Here is a 17,089-nt window from a genome sequence, read left to right as displayed (position 1 = left end):
TTTTTTCATAAAGGAAGATATTCTAATATAGTTTCTAATTTCAGCATGTGCTAAGTAAGCCCCAAGTTACAGATTATGAAAGTAGTCAAAACTAGAGTGTAAAATTTCAGGGTTTTTTGCTTGTTTGTTTGTTTTTGGATTGATCAAAGATGTCTTTATAAAGTTCATGACTTCATTCTAAATGTACAGAATAAAAAATGGTGTCAGCTCATTCCTGAGACACCAAACAGAATTTTCTTATACTGTTTCAAAATTTAAAAATCAGTTTTTGAAGAGGGTAAATTTCATTTTTCTTAAACACTATGTACCTATCAAATTATTATTATAGTTCCATCACTATACGAAAATTTTGTCCTCATGGTTTTTATGTTTCCAAGCTGATAACTTAAATGTCCAGTGCTTTTGTATGGTACAGCTGTTTATGACAGTAAGGCATAGCAAAGTTGGGTCTTTTTGTGCACTTCTGCCTCTTGTGGCCTGTTTGTCATGGGGCAGGTTACATAATCTTGGAGGCTTACCTTTAAACATTTTGTAGGTGTGACATTTGGAGCCTCTTTTTACATTAAAAGAGATAGCCTTAACAACTGGCACATTGTAGCCACTCACGGATATAATGGCTTTGTGGGTTTTGAAAGGTAGGAATAGGCCTGGGTTTAAATTGAAGCACTGTTGGGATGCCTGGGTGGCTCTGTGGGTTAAGCATCTGTCTTTTGACTCTGATCCTAGGGTGCTAGGATGGAGTCCCCAGACAGGCTTCTTACTCAGCAGGGAGCCTGCTTTTTTCTTCTGCTTGCCACTCCTGCTGCTTGTGCCCGCACATGCACGTACTCTCTCCTCTCTCTTTCTCTGACAAATAAGTCTTTGAAAAATAAAGATAAGTAAATAAAATCTTTAAAAAATAAAAAAATAAATTGAAGCACTGCCTTCACTAGCTTTGTAATTTGATTAGCTTTTGAGCAGCAATTCCCTTTTTTATAGAATGGGGATAATAGTTTCAGAGTAGTTAGGAGAATAAATTAAATAAATACATTACTGTATAGAAAACGTTTATCCTGGGACCTGGGCCATGGAAGCCAGTTAAGCAGTGATAGTGACTGCCAGTGTTAGTTTTGTTGCCGTGGTGCAGTTTGGTTTTCCTTTAAGTAGACTAAGGCAAGTGACATTCACCAGGAGTGTGCAGAGCATGTGTAGTTTGTCATTAATGCTGAAGGCTGCCATTTCAAAGATAGTATCATTAAACTGAGTTAATGAACCACGCCTTACCAGGATAGTGTCTTTTAAGTAGGTCATAGGATGTAGTGGAAAGAACTTTGGACTGGAAATGAGAAGCCTTGGCTTCCAGTTCTGACAACGCCATTTACTAGCTTTGGGCAAGCTACTTAACTTCTCTGGCTCATTTTCTCTTTCCTAAGATTTTGATTACCTACCCCAAGTACCGTAGGGTGCTTGGGAAAATCAATTTAACTTTTTTCTTTTTTTTTTTTTTTAATGCTTTGCAAATTGTAAGGAGTAAATACTGTTTGCAAATGTTCTGAAGGAATTTCCCCCCAAAACTCTACTCTGTAGATTACTTGGTAGTGTGTTTTGGGGTCTTATATTTTTTAAAAATTTATTTCTCCCATGAAGAAGCATCTTTAAGGTTTTATACCATGGAACTTCCTCTAAATGTGATGGAAGAGTTTAGTGAGCTCTTTTTCATCTGATACTGTTTTTAGGGAAGAAACATCTTCACTTTTTTTTTTTTAATATAGTAATAAATGCTTTCTGACCAGCAGATTCTGTTAGTTGTCCCTTATAGTAACTTCTAATTTCTATTTTCCCTAAAAAAATACACCAGCATTCTAAATAGGAACCAAATGCCACACCAGCTCCACACTTTTCTCTTTTGATTCACATAAACCCTCGAGAGACTGGGACAGCCTCTCTTTCTTTCACCTCAGTGAATTAAAAAAAAAACAAAAACAGAACAAAACAAAACTCCACTTTTAGTCTTGATCTTTTTCACGTACCTGGAAGGATTAGAATCTTGTTGCCTTTTTATTTCTCCTTCAAGGAAGGGGTTTTGAATTAGGAGTACATGGAAGATAGAGGCTGTTGAGGAGACTCAAGAAAGGGAGGTACACTGCCTTTTTTTTTTTTTTTTTTTTAATACAGCCACCTTAAACCTAAACTCTCTACCGTGAGAGTCACAGAAGCTTGAGATAGGTACATGGCAGTCCCTGTTTTAGACAAAGGGGAAAGTTGATGATTAGTTGGGCTCAGGAAAGAACATTCATTCACATTTCAAAATAAACAAATTAAAAAATCATCAATACTAAAGCTTTGGCAGCTGTGCTTTTTATAGCATTTCTGATGCATGGTTTGTTCAGTAGGTTTTTGTGAAGTAGCCCGAAAATATAAACTTTTAGCATTGGCTCTGTGGAAAATATGTATTTCTTTAACGGTGGAAAGCATTTTTGAAGTCCCAACCACCGATTTGTAAAGTTTGGAGATGCGAGTTGGGTGGGGAAGGCCTGTAGTCTATCTGGAGGCCATTAACAGTTTTCAGTCTGAAGTATTTCTCCTTGCCTTAAACCAGTTAAATCAGTCATTTTGTTAAGTGCTGAGCACCATTTATAGTTAGGCCTTTGGAGAAATACAAAATAAGCATAAAAGCAGTCACTTGTACTTAAGGAATTTTCTTTTCTAAACGGTGAAGCAAGATTTATTTGAGATTACGAGGCAATATAGAATCAACTGATGGACTGTACGGTGTAGATTGAAGCATGAGGATTTTATTTCCGAGAAAGCTTGTTGAAGAGTAGCACTTAGGGACGGCTTTGTGGGGGACAGGAGCTGTCTTAGTCTGACTTAGCTGTGAGACATCTGATGATAGACTCAGAACACCACTGAAATGTGCTGCTGCTTCTGGGAGAATTGAAGATAAGAGAATTTGAGTGGTATAAAGAACATTGTATTATATATATCAAGTCAGTTAAGACGATGGGTTTATGTTAGGATGATTTGTGTGGTTTATTTAGTGAGGCAGCATGACGTTCTTAATAAAGCTTTTTTGTTTGGGACAGCTATGAGCAGGTGGTTTATAAGCAGTTTGCATTAGTTTTGTCAGATGGTTTGGGAGTAGAGAGTGATTGATACTGTGGGGTCAACTCTTCTGAATGTTTTTTACTTTTAAAGTAATAAAATATTGGTTGTTAGCCCATTTTCCTTCTTTCGCAGGTAAAAAACAGGAAGCAGATGAGTTGAGTGGAGATGCTTCTGTGGAAGATGATGCTTTTGTCAAGGTAAAGTGTTAATTACTCAGGTTAAGACGTTTATTTTGCATGATGAATTCATGCATTTTACTTGAATAATAGATCCTGAAGTATGGAGGTTAATAGAGACTTAATGTAGTATTGTCAATCTCATCATAGTTGAGAAATATAATAAATGACTTTGTCTTTAGTTACATGAGACAGAGAGCTCAAAGTAATATTGGTCCGGGCCTAGAAGTAGAAGTCCGTCATAGGGGCCAGAGGAACAGCTGCAGGACAAATGATATGTTAGTTCCTGGACAAGTTACTGCAATGAGGGTATTGATAGTTTATTTTCATCTGCCTATTGCATTTAGCTTTTGTATAAAATACACAGAACTTAGATTAAGGTAGTCTTTAAAATGGAGATAGAAGATTGCTTATGTGTTGCTATACTTAGTAAAGAGCAAATTAAGAAATTTATTTTGCCCTTTAAAGATAAATTTAAGCCAGGTCTTTTTTGGCTAAGAATGAACATATTTCAAAACCGACCAGCCAGAAAAGTAATGTGTACAGTTTTAACTGCAGCTGTGGCAGTTCCAGAAGTTATTTTTAATCACAGGTTTTTTGTTTTTTTGTTTTTTTTAACTGACTTGATCTGCTACTTACTGATCATTAAGTCTTAAGTAGCATGGCATTTGCAGGAATTATTTAATGAGCACAGTTCCTCCTAAATTATATCCATTTATACCCCATATATTCTGTCTTCTGTATACACTTAGTCCATATGGTCGTAACATCTCTGGATGTCTGTGTGCTCTACCATGAAGTCAGCTCCTGTCCATTCACCTGGCCATCTCTCCTGCTGCTTAACTCTCTGCCCTCCCCACGTTACATGCACACCCAGAGCACAGAGTGTACCACACTTCCCACACTCTGCACCTTGCAGTTTCAGGGTATATATGCACAGAGAGAAAGAAACATGTGGTTGAGGATTTAACCCTGAAATCAGATAATTTTAGGAAATACTTGCCCAGGGAGCCATTAAAACTGATGATTGCATGCCCGTAATCAGTTTTTGTTTGAGCCTTTCCGAGCACTCTGGTCTCTGTATTCTGTTATCTTTGTGATACCTCTTCCTTTAGGTTTGTTCCTTGCTCTTACTTTCTCCAGGTGTCTTCACTAGTGAGTGTATGAGTAAGCAAAAATTATCCATGAGCTAGAAAAACATTGTGACTTAGTAAAAAATTTTAATTTTCAAATGTCTAACTTTTAGCTCTTCAGCTCATAAAAATCTTATATTTATTTGAAATGTTAGGAGATACATACTTCTATTTTGCATAATAGTATTGTCTCTTACGTGTGCTGCAAAGGATACCTTTGTGTTATTATTAAACAAACCTGGTCATAATGTCTAGAAGAACAAAGGAGCTTTAAAAAAAAGTCCGATTTAAATAAATCTTCAGTTTCTTTGTACTTCCTTTTTTGCTTTGGGAGTACTGGCATGTGTGATGTATTTGATAGAAATTAAGTGAATATACTTATCTCTCAGTATTGGTAATTCTAGAATTTATACAGTAGTGGTGAGTAAATATCACCTATTGCCAGGATGTAAATAGTATAGTAATTGCTTTCATTTATAGATGAAAAGAGGAGAATGGTTGGAGTTAGCACTTGTAGATGAAGTTCCCTGGGTGATTTCCCTTGGTTGCTTTCTTTTCTTTGTCTTCTTTCTTTCTTTTGTTTTGTTGCATTTACTATCACACAGTTCCCTACTCTATTTGCAACCTCCAGTGTTCCCTTACTCATACGTGGTGAGGTTGGTTAAACCTGCCCTCCAGAGATGTGCCCTGCTCCCAAGTACTTCACAATCACAGTACAATCTTATTCCTTTCCTTTGCCTGCCTCCCCAGAAATTTCTATTTCCTCACTGCAGTTCAGTTTTGAATGATTAATAGTCATGCCCCTGCCCTTTTCCCCTTTTAATCCCGAAGCCTTTTCTTAAATCTGTTATATTTACCGTAAGAATAGGGAAAGGGGAAGAGTGTTCATTGCTTTCAACCCTTTCTTTGCAGTTAAAGAGGAAACTAATTAGACTGCTGCTTTTCTTTGTTTCTACTGAAGTACTGTGTGTCCATAAACTTTGAAGGGCAAACAGAATTCCTTCATCAAGACAATCCCAACCTGTGTTCCCCTGCCTAACTGAGATTGTGGCACAGTGATAGATTTCAAAACAAATACATTAATGATTTGCGTTTTGTTTTTTTTTTTCAAGAACAATGTAACAGTTGGGGTGCCTTATTATTAATTAGAAATAAACCTTGTTATAATATGTAAGATTCACAGAGTTTTTGAAGTTAAATCAAACTATGGCACTGGAGAAATCAAGTCATTTCTGTGAAGCTTTATCTTCTAGGAAAGCTCCTGGGATGTGATTTGGTAAATATTAAATAACCGGAACTTGAGAGCATCTCTAGTAGAAATCCAGTTAGTGCGTATCTCAGTGTGAGAGGTTTGGGAACTTAGATGCATGGTTCAGTGACTTTGGAATTTGACTCCCTTTATTTTTAAAGACACAGTTAATATGTAAGGTCAAATGATTGAACTTTGACTTTGGGAATAATGTCAAAATATGGTAAAATTTAAAACAGGTAGACATGTAAATTACCAGAAACGTTTGGTGGATAGCCTGCACTGCTTTGCCTCTAGCTGTACCAAATTTTCTTACCATTAAAAGGACTGTGAATTGGAGAATCAAGAGGCACATGAACAAGATGGAAATGATGAACTAAAGGACTCTGAAGAATTTGGTGAAAATGAAGAAGAAACTGTACATTCCAAGGAGTCACTTTCTGCAGAAGAGAACAAGAGAACTCATGAATTAATAGAGGCAGAAGCAATAGAAGATATAGAAAAAGAGGACATCGAAAGTCAGGTCTTTAGACAGTTTTTTTTTAAATGAACAGATAAATTAAGTAATAAATAATAAAAAGTATTTTTTCCAGTTCAATGTGGAAGTCTCAGAATTTTCAGAAAATTTTGAATTTATAAATCACCTGGAATCCTACTAGCTTTTAAATTTTGGCTTATTATCTTCCACATTTATATATATTTGTACATAGTAGTTATCATGCCTTTAGTTGCTGTTTGTTCTATATGACATACCATGATAACTTCATAATGCTTGTGTTACATCGTAACTTACTAGACTGAGTAGCCACTCCTTTGATTTGGGACATTTACATTGAAATTGTTTTCTCCTCCACTGTAGATGAGTGTATCAGTCCCTGATCTTCCGAACACTACTGGATGGTAGCTTTTTATCTGTTGCTACTTTAGTAGAGCTAAAAGATTAACTTGCATTTCTTTGGTTATTTTCAAGGGTGGGGAATTACTTAGGAAAGTTTAATTTAAAGACATATAATTTAAAAAAATACTTTCTTTGATTGAAAGAGACCATTTGTCCTGCTTTGAAATATGTTAGTATGTCTTAAGAAAACCAGTGGATTATGGAGGGAGTCAGTGCTGTTAATGTTCATGCTTAGAATACTTCCGTTCTACTGGCTTAATAAATGAAGGGCTGAAGAGATTTTTCTAATTCTCTATCAGTGTGACTGTTTTTATGTTGGCATAAAAAATATAGTCTACATTATTAAGCATTGACTTAGTACACATGGTATCATAGACACGGCAGAACACCAGGCAAGTGATAATTGGGTAGAGCATAGAAGCATTCTCATGTTACCCAGATATTTTGTAAAGCAAAGCTATTGTATACCCTTTTACTTAGGAAATTGAAGCTCAAGAAGGTGAAGATGATACCTTTCTAACAGCCCAAGTAAGTTTATATTTAGTCCTATGAATATGATATTGTGGGTGGAAGGGCTTGGAAAAGGAATCTTATTTTTACTTCAAAATCCTCTAATTCATAAAACTGCCTTAAACTTAATACTGAATTATTTATGTGGTATATACGAAATAGTTAAAATTGGCAGCTAAAATTTCTGTTGCCACAAAGATAATTGGAAGATATTATAACAAAGTTCCTGCCATTTTCAGAAGAAAAATAAAAATAGTCCATCCTTTCTGTTTAAAAAAAAAAAAAAAGAAACAAAAGCAACTCTGGTTACCAGTCTTATGAGAAGTCTGCACTCTCCTTGATTTCTTTTTTCCTGTTACTTTGCTATGAAGTTAATCATTTAAACGTGCTAATATCCTTTTCAAAGCTTTATTTAAGATTTTGCTAATTTAACACTTAGGAGGGGCATAGTGTAAAAATGATAAAAATATCTTTTCTAGAGATTTACTCGGATGTGCGTGTGTGTGTGTGTGTGTGTGTGTGTAGAAAAAGAGTGCACTTCTATTGTGTGCTGTGTTTTTTTGGTATATGTGATTTATATAACGTATATTTTAAAGCATGGTTTATAGGGGTTATAAACACATTTATATAGCTCAGTTGCTACAGTGTTTTCTTTTTAGCTTATCCTTTTCTTTTCTCATATCTATACTCAAGAAGCCTTGTTCGTGTATCTTCTTTAAATAGTTTGCTTTGAAGTAGAGATAGGAGTTTCCTCTGTTTCTCAGATTTAGAAAAAATAGTGATCAGGTTTGTTATTTCCTTAGTTAATATTTGCTAGAAGAGCATGTAGTGGGGTTCATATTTACCACTGCCTAGCTGATTACCTCTGGTCATGCACTCCTTCTTTCCTGCAGCTCTCTTGCCTTTGAAATGATGGTGAGCCACAAATGCTGGTTAGGTTGTATCTTGGCTCTGCATTTATTGCAGTGGGGGAGAAACTGCATTTCTGGGAGAAATGTGTCTGATCATTGAGAATATTCAGGAAGGAAATGTTAGGACTGTGAAAGTCTGTAGATTTGTTCCATGCACTAGCTATGCATAAATTCATTTCTGAGTGGTAAAGATTGGGTGAGGAAAATTAACTTTCTCAAATTTGGGGGGTACCTTTTCTACATTACAAACTTGCAGAAAAGTAGAGTTGAGCTCTTCATATTCTTTAGTAGCTAGCTTGTTCATTTCCACTAACGGCCACTCCTAAAGTTGTACAGGTTGTAAGTTGTACAATCATATCTAAGGGTCCCCATTCTCATAATAAACTATGTATGTATTATGAAAATTTAACAGATGGAAGTAAAGTATCTTAAGGAATGAATGCCTTTTTCTAATTTTAATAAATTTTTATGGCCTGAAGATGGCCTTGCTCCCCTTCTATCCTGATAATGAAAGAACAGTTACTCTTTCTCATCAAGAGGCAAGTATCACCTAATTGTATCAAAAGATAGGGAGGTTACATCTTCAGAGAAGTTTTCATTAAGTAAAACGACCTTTTTTCTCCTTCTAAATAATGCAGAGTGGAACATCTAGCAATATATGTAAATATCTACATTTCATTATGTTCTAATGCTTCTAAACATGCTTAGTGAATATATTGTCCTACTGTGGGCATTAAATAATGGAGTGTAATACATAGAGTGTAACCATACCCAGCTTTAGCTGTTACAACTCATGGACAGTCTTGTTTCATTTATAGCTCCATTCACTTTTCCCTTTGTTTATTGAAACAAATCCTGGACATCGTATTTTGCTTTAAAAATTTCATGATGTATCTCTAAAAAAGAAATGTTTTATTTTTTACGTTATTACTCCTAATATAAGATTTTAGTGTCATTAAATATATAATTAGTATTCAAATGTTCAGTTGTGTGTAGTTTTTGTTTTGCTTTTTGTTTTTACAGGTTTTATTTGAATCCAGATGCAAATAAGATGTACCCATGTGGTTGATTGAAATGTTCATTAGACCTCTTTTAAAAGATCAGTAGGTGAAGAAATTGAGTTGTGTATTATGTAGAGCCAGGGGTGTTTGGCAGAGTTTCTTAATGGGACTAGGTAGAAAATATTTTAGCTGTTGTGGGCCATATGATCTGTTCCATTGTTTTGTAAAAACAGACACAGACAGTGGGTAAATGAATGGGATAAATGAATGGATATGGCTGTTTCAGTAAAAATATTTACAAAAGGAGACATCTAGTGTAGTTTGCCTATCCCTGCTTATAGGGTTTCTGGAGTCTATATTTTTGCTGATTACATTTCTGTGGAGTCATTCAACATGATTCTTTGTTTACTGTATTCTCTATAAATTGGTAAGTTGGGTGGGGATCTAGAGGCTTGCTGTCCAGTGCAGGGTACTCCACCCCCACCCCAACACACCCACTACTTCATAGATAGTATCATGTTTTTCCATTTGGCTGCACATAATGTCTAGTTATACTTGATGATGGTACCGATCATTGATGATCCATAGCTCTTGGATCAAAGTAGTGATATTCTAATTCTATCATTTCTTCCTTATTTATTAGGAATGATCCTAGTAATAGAAATATCTCATAATTTTGGTTACTCAGTGGTACCATTTACAAAGGAAAGGCAGCATATATATTTAAGCCTGATGCTTTTCCTTTTATTTACCAATTTTTGGAATAATGAGCCAGTTCATTACCATCTTTAACAGTGACTACTGAGTTTTTTATTTTTCCTTTTTTTTCTCAGTTTCATTTTGAATATATGGATTTAAATGTATTTAATGTGTGTAAGTCCATTGTAGTTGTTGTTCAATGTTCAAATTGCCCCATCTGTAGCTTGTGAGAGCCTCTTCATTTCACCATGATCCTAGTAGTCTTTGATTGCTTTCTCGTATGTAAGGATGTTCCTTTTTCTTCTCTAGACCTAAGTACCCATTTTTTTCCTTTTAGTTGTAAGTGTTTTTCAAGAACCTAGTCTCAGTAGTAGGGGTGTTCATTGCTACTGGGTTTTCATGTTTTCTAAGTCTTTCAATGTACAGTGCTAGTGAATGTGTGTGGTTTTTGGTTTGGTTTTGCTTTTAAGTTAAATAGATTTTGAGGTCATAGGGATACTTCTAAGTCAATCATTTTCTTTGTCTTACAGTACACATACAACAGTCTAAGAAACTTAATACCAACACCACTACCAAAAAGATTACTGAAAATAATTTAAGGTTTTTTTCCCGTTATATCTGTCCTAAAGATGGATCCTTCTGGGAATGAACAATTAACTGCCTGTTAGACTAGTTCTGCTCTCTATGCTTATATCACCAACTCATACATATTTAGGTTGACTTGTTTCATTTAATTTTCAATAATTAAAGTATTGGTTTTAAAGAAATTGGATCTGTAACTTTTTGTGAGTATATAATTCAGAATAGATTGAAAATTAAATCTGATTTTACAACTGTTTACAGTATTTGCATGGTTTCCAAACCAAAGCTGTGAGAAAAATGCACTCAAAAAGTCCCTTCACTCAAGCCAGTTTTCAGGCTTACTTGGATTTTAAATATTTGGCCTTTAAGCGTTAACCTGTTATACTACATAGAATTTGGTTCAAATTGTGCTTGTATTAGTTACCTATAATAATTTATGAATTTGGGCAGATTCTCTTAGTTTCTTTGTCTGTAAAATAAACATAATAATTTCTACCTGCTGGATTGATGTTGGGATTGGTCATAGATCTGGCACTTAGTACATATGCAGTTTGGTTATTTGTGATGTTGTATTAGCTTGAAGATACCCATTACTTGAGAATTTGGGGGAAATTTTTCTCAAAAATGTTTATGTTTGCTAGTGCTTTAATTCTTAAAAATTTCCTCTAACCTCAGTCTTTTCAGTCTTCTGTGATCACACCATGTATTTTCCTTTTTCTTTTTGCCCTTGCCCTTAATATTTCACTAATTTGATACCTGTTTTTTTGTCATATGAAGTCTATGTACTTTGAAAGCCAGATTTATCTGTATCTCCTCCATGAAACTTTCTCTAATATCTCTTATGTAGTGCCTTATGGTTTGCAGAGAACTTTTTACATGCATTATCTTATGTAATTACTTGTATTCTCTATTGGTCATAGGTTATCGCTCTTTTATGGATAAAATTTAGCTAAATGGATGACAATACCACAGATTAAAACTGTTTCAGTGGTAAAGATAAGATAAATACCCAGGTCTTAGGATGTCTAGTTTGGTGTTCTTTTCACTAAATAACTGCACGCTAGTAAATGTTGTTTTCCAAATTCCACTGTACTTACACAGTGCTGCAGTTAAGCCTGTTACATACATGGAAGTGGGCAGTTCGTTCATTTCTTCCATCTAAAAATAATAGTGTCTCACACCACATTTATTCAGTAAAATCATTCAACAAGTGTTTATTGAGTACTTACCATGTGCTTACTTTGAGTACTTATTTGAGTACTTATTTTGTATTTCCTATGACCTTTAGCTTACTGCCAGATAGATAGTGGGCAGTTGGTGGTTTAAGGTTATTTTGAAGGTTTATTTTATTTATTTTTAAAGATTTTATTTATTTGACAGAGAGAGATCACAGGTAGGCAGAGAGGCAGGCAGAGAGAGAGAGGGAAGCAGGCTCCCTGCCGAGCAGAGAGCCGGAAGTGGGACTGGATCCCAGGACCCTGAGATCATGACCCTAGCCGAAGGCAGCGGCTTAAACCACTGAGCCACCCAGGCGCCCCTGAAGGTTTATTTTAAATCAGGCTGAATATAGTGTTTATATACAATCAGGGGAAAGGAGGAGGCTTTTCAGACTCCTCTTCTTACGTAGCACATAAATGTTACACGTCTCACAAGATTAACCTAGGGGAAAGTAAAATGAGTGTGTATCTATACATATATATACACAAAGAATATACATGTGTACATGTGTATACTTACCATGTATATAGTAAGCACTTCATTAACTGAAAAATAAGCCCTTTGCTCCTCTTTGTCTCATCATTGCTGTTCCTAGGGTGAAATAAAAATAGAGAAGCTTCGTATGTGACTTTTGGCTTTTGACTAAGGGTTATAGATCCTGCTACAAAGATAAACAACATGAATTCCTACCTTATGGAAAGCATTTCTTCATTTTCATATGTGAAATGTTACATTTTTTTCAAGATAAACTAAAAAACTAGTTAATATAAGGGAATGCTTTACATTGTTTTACTGATTTACTATATTTTTCATTCTAAAAAAACCTGTTTTCAGTGGAGGAAAATTATTTTCAGATAAGATGCGTATCGTTTGTATCATTTAGATGGGAAAAGTCTCCCATTGTCTTTGTTGTATTTCTTGTTTTGTTTCCTTATTATGAGGACTTTTAGGCTTGCTTAGGGACAAAGGTTTGACTTTAGTAGTGCTTTGTGTCCACACACTGCACCGCAAAGCCTGCACTGATCTGTGGCTCATCTTTTCTACTAACCCTAGTGGTTTCTGTGGTTTACCCCCAGCAGTAGTCGGGTTTATTTTCCAGAAGCTGGGCCAGACTCTTCTCGGGGCATTTAAGTATATGTAGTAAAACTAGTGTTACATTTAATTTGAGAAACTAATATGTTATGAGCCCCATTGGAAAACATGTTGATTAATTAGAATAAATATCTAAAAGCTCTTCAGCAAAGTAAGGCAAACCTTACCAGTTATTTTAGCAGCAGGAAATAACATTTCTAATTGGTAGAATTACAAGCAGAAAGGATTTCATTTTTTTACATCTCAGTATTTAAATTTTTTTACATTTTAAAACAGGAGATAATTTGGCCATTTTTTCCTTGAACCTGTCAATATCGCAACTCTAAAAGAATAACTGGGAAGTTGTGTGCTGTTGGTAAAGAAGCGGCAAGTTGCATTCTTTAAGTTCATTTGTTCTCCTGAGTAAAAGTTAAGATATTCCAGTTTGTCCCCCCCCCCAAAAGACAGATTACTAAAATAAAAGAATTGGGAAGAAACAGATAAATCGACAATTTCATCCTTTCTTTGCTGTCATTGTCTGTCACTCCACCCAAGTGAAAGCATTTTTCTTTCCTTTCCAGATGTCGCAGATTAGAAACAATGACTAAAACTAAATTCTGGTTCAACAGAACAACAGTAAAGAGGTTATTAGAACATAATATAATGGACTTACGCGATAATACAATTAACTTTGCTGTTATAAATCAGTAATCTACTTGGTTTTGGACTCTTACTTCCTAAGCTTGTGTCTTGGTTGTTTCAGTGTTTTTAGTTTCCTTCATGTTTAGTGTGTAAAACAATTGGGCATTCCATAATTTGGGGGCACTTACATGTTAGCTGAAAATTGAAAAAGCCTTTAAAGTGATTTCTTAGAAATGTGGTTATCGGATGTAATTTTGAACGTACGGTAAGGTATTTGACATTTTTAAGGAATGCATGCTTTTCTGGAATCTTAAATTGTGTTGCAAGATAAATACGCCATTTAAAGTTTTCTTTACGGTTCAATGTTTAAAGTCTTCTTTCACTACTAGGCTGTCACTCTAAGGCAGTAGTTCTTAAAAGTGTAGTCCTTGGACCAACAGCATCAGCATCACCTGGAAACTTGTTAGAGATGAAGATGCTCAAGCCCTGCTTCCAGACCTGAATTAGAAACTGTGGGTTGGTGCTCAGCAAACTGTTTTAACAAGCCTTCCAGGGGATTCTGATACAGACTCAGTTTGAGACCCACCACTCTAAGGCTTTGTATGTGGTAGCATCACACCACCTTGACTGAAAATGATCTGCTGCGACTCAGCTTTTATTTTATTTTTAAAGATTTTACTCATTTATTTGACACAGAGAGAGTGAGAGAGGGAACTCAAGCAGGGGGAATAGGAGAGAGAGAAGCAGGCTTGCCATTGAGCAGGGAGCCTGATGGCGGGGCTCGATCCCAGAACCCTGGGATCATGACCCGAGTTGAAGGCAGACATTTGACTGAGCCACCCAGGTGCCACTCAACTTTTATTTTAAAAGTTATAAATTAAAACATCCCTTAACTTTTTTTTTTTTCTTTCCTGAGATTAAATGAATATTTGCTTATTTGTTATCTTTAATTTGGGGAAAATGTTGGTTTTTTTCTTGGTGTGACTCTGACTACCTTCAGGGGTTTTTGCAGTATTTACTGGGTAGAGAAAAAAGTAAAATACCTTTAGGTATTCCTGTTTTCAGGCTAGCACATGCTTACTTTTAGATTAAGTGAAAAGACCACATATCTTAAAATTAAAATCAGTCATATTTTTAAAACAGCATGAGTTATGACTTTGATTACCTGTTGTGCAAATACCATTTTTAAAGTGACCTTCAGGGTATATGTGACTGCTGTGAATTCATTTTCAGCAGAAAAAAGGAGCAAATAATTTGAAAATAACTACTCTTGTAGTCACCCCTCTTACTTCTGAGATGCCTGGAAGGGTTTTTGTTTGTTTTATTAATGTGCGTTTAAGCCCTTGAAAATGTATATATTCACAGCATACTTTCTCATAGTATTTTGAATAGCACGCCCTTGTGCTTTTGAACTGAGTCACATAAGATAATCAGGTCAGCCTTTTGGCAACTCTGACTTAAGATTCAGATTCTATAAACTGGTTTTGAATACTGAAACTAATCCAACTGATAACTGACCTGATTACTGATAGATTTTCCTGTTTTGTCTGAAGCCACAGCCACCGGCTAATGTGCCACATTTCTCTAAATGGGCTCTCGTTCTGCTTGGAATATCCTGTATTTGTTAGTGATAGGTGTCCCTAATTAATACCATTAAATTATATACCAGTTTAACCTCACTGCTTTTGTGCTGTTACTAAAATCTAGTTTTGAGTGAATTCATTTTACATTTGATTATTCTTTGAATTTCAGGATGGTGAGGAAGAAGAAAATGAGAAAGGTATGTTTGATGCCAAGTAGAGTTATAAAACTTGCTAACATTTAGAGAAATAGTAAATGATGTAAAAATAAAACATTCCTTATTTGAAATCTTATTTTTGAAATGAATTTATTTTCAAATTTATCAGTTTAGTGAATTAAGTTAGCATCTTGATTTTATTTTTCAATTGGTTTTAATTTTCCTTTTAACTTTAAAGATACGTTCTAACTTACTGGTACATATCAGTTACTGTAGTGGACATAGCCATATTTTATTTAACCCAATTTTAATTTTGTGTTTTAAAATAACTTCTAGCATACGGTAAGTTGACAATGTCCTTTAAGACTGGCACTGCAGTAACTCATACGTGCTTATTGGGGTCCTAGAGTGTAACGGATATTGAATTGTACAACCAGTCCTAAAAATGGGTGACCAGGAGACTGACTTTTTGTTGGCTGCATAGAGAAACTTCCATACGGTCTTCCAACAGTTTTCATAGTTTAGGAGAACTGGCTCGTCCAATACAATTACAGGGACATTACAACGCAGTAGTAATGCGTTGATCACTTGAGGTTGTGGATGGAAGAGTTCTTGGATGGAAGTCAAAGGATCCTCCTTTGGACTAGAAAGGACATGGAGCAGGGTTCTAAGCAAGGCAGAATAAAAAGCCCAAAAGCGATGATGAAGTAAAGCTACTGACTGAAAAACTTCACATGCCCGAAGACTTTCCATTTTGGGGGAATGCAAGACATCTTCGAAAATGACAATTGCAGGACTGGCTGGACAGGATGAAGACTGGAAATAACCAATTTCCTGAACATTATGGAGCAGGCCATCTTTGGAGCCTTCTGTAGCAGTTTTCCACAGGATTCTGGACTGCCCAAGAATTGAATAAGAAGAGTGAAAAGGATGGGGCCCTGAAAAACTGTGAAGACTGTTATCCTCAGACTGTGACCTTTCAAGATGTCACCCTGGGAGTTCTGAAGGTCACAAGGGTTAAACCCAAGATGATTCGAACACTGAATAACAAATCTGCACATTTGTCACTTACCTCATGGAGGGAAACAAAATCTTCCATATGCCATTAACTTAAACCACAAATGAAGAGTTGGTATCCTCAGGATGGAACCATTTCCTCACTTTTGTTGTTTGGTATTTGTATGTAGAGATCCTTTTTTCCATGAAGAATAAGTGATCCTGGGTAAAGGATTGTTTATGTTAGTTAATACCCTTGTGTTTTTTTTCCCCCTAACCTTCCATCAGTGCTAATAACTGGCTTTATATTTTCTAGGTCCTATTCTAGCTTATGAATATGAAATTGTTTAAACTTCTTGTTTTGCCGTATTTATTCCTGTTAAATCCTCTTAGATATAGCAGGTTCTGGTGATGGTACACAAGAAGTATCTAAACCTCTTCCTTCAGAAGGGAACCTAGCTGAGGCTGATCACACAGCTCACGAAGAGATGGAAGCTAATGCGCCTGTGAAAGAAGCTGAGGATGACAACATCTCGGTCACAATCCAGGCTGAAGATGCCATCACTCTGGATTTTGATGGTGATGACCTCCTAGAAACAGGTAAAAATGTGAAAATTACAGATTCTGAAGCAAGTAAGCCAAAAGATGGGCAGGACGCCATTGCACAGAGCCCGGAGAAGGAAAGCAAGGATTATGAGATGAATGCGAACCATAAAGATGGTAAGAAGGAAGACTGCGTGAAGGGTGATCCTGTCGAGAAGGAAGCCAGAGAAAGTTCTAAGAAAGCAGAATCTGGAGACAAAGAAAAGGATACTTTGAAGAAAGGGCCCTCGTCTACTGGGGCCTCTGGTCAAGCAAAGAGGTTTGTTTTTCTATGTCAGTTCTTTACGATACTGAATTCCAGCATTCAATAAGATCACTCTACATTAAGGGGGTGGCTTCAAGACCATGTACAGTAATTAGTACTTATGATCCTGCCTATAATATTTTTGACCGTCATAAGTTACTTTTAAAAAAATTTCAAGATCTTCGTAATATGCAGTGTGTCCTACTGATTGCATTGTCGAATTGTCAGCATATATTTGGTTTTTTTTTTTGTTGTTTTTTGGTTTTTTTTTCAAATTGACAATTTTTTGTGTTTTATTTTTAAAAATCCTTGTGATGATGGTTAATGAACA

At 35.6% G+C, this 17,089-nt stretch overlaps 1 protein-coding gene across 11 annotated transcripts in view; it reads left to right on the top strand.

Annotated features, from left to right (window-relative positions):
• SLTM (SAFB like transcription modulator) overlaps window positions 1-17,089 on the top strand; it is a 43,720-nt gene that overhangs the window by 8,342 nt on the left and 18,289 nt on the right. For 2 of the 11 annotated variants that reach the window (XM_046008359.1, XM_046008355.1), the window contains exons 3-7: window positions 3,199-3,284; window positions 5,971-6,168; window positions 7,024-7,071; window positions 14,930-14,957; window positions 16,305-16,773. In XM_046008359.1, coding sequence (XP_045864315.1) covers window positions 3,199-3,284; window positions 5,971-6,168; window positions 7,024-7,071; window positions 14,930-14,957; window positions 16,305-16,773 — 829 coding nt within the window. The remainder of the gene's footprint in view (window positions 1-3,198; window positions 3,285-5,970; window positions 6,169-7,023; window positions 7,072-14,929; window positions 14,958-16,304; window positions 16,774-17,089) is intronic. The other 9 variants (XM_046008358.1, XM_046008356.1, XM_046008357.1 and 6 more) reach the window with 9 other exon arrangements.

This window comes from Meles meles, chromosome 6, assembly GCF_922984935.1.
Source record: "Meles meles chromosome 6, mMelMel3.1 paternal haplotype, whole genome shotgun sequence".
Taxonomy (NCBI): domain Eukaryota; kingdom Metazoa; phylum Chordata; class Mammalia; order Carnivora; family Mustelidae; genus Meles; species Meles meles.
Note: the sequence above shows the minus strand (reverse complement) of the source record. Positions and strands in the feature narration are given on the sequence as shown.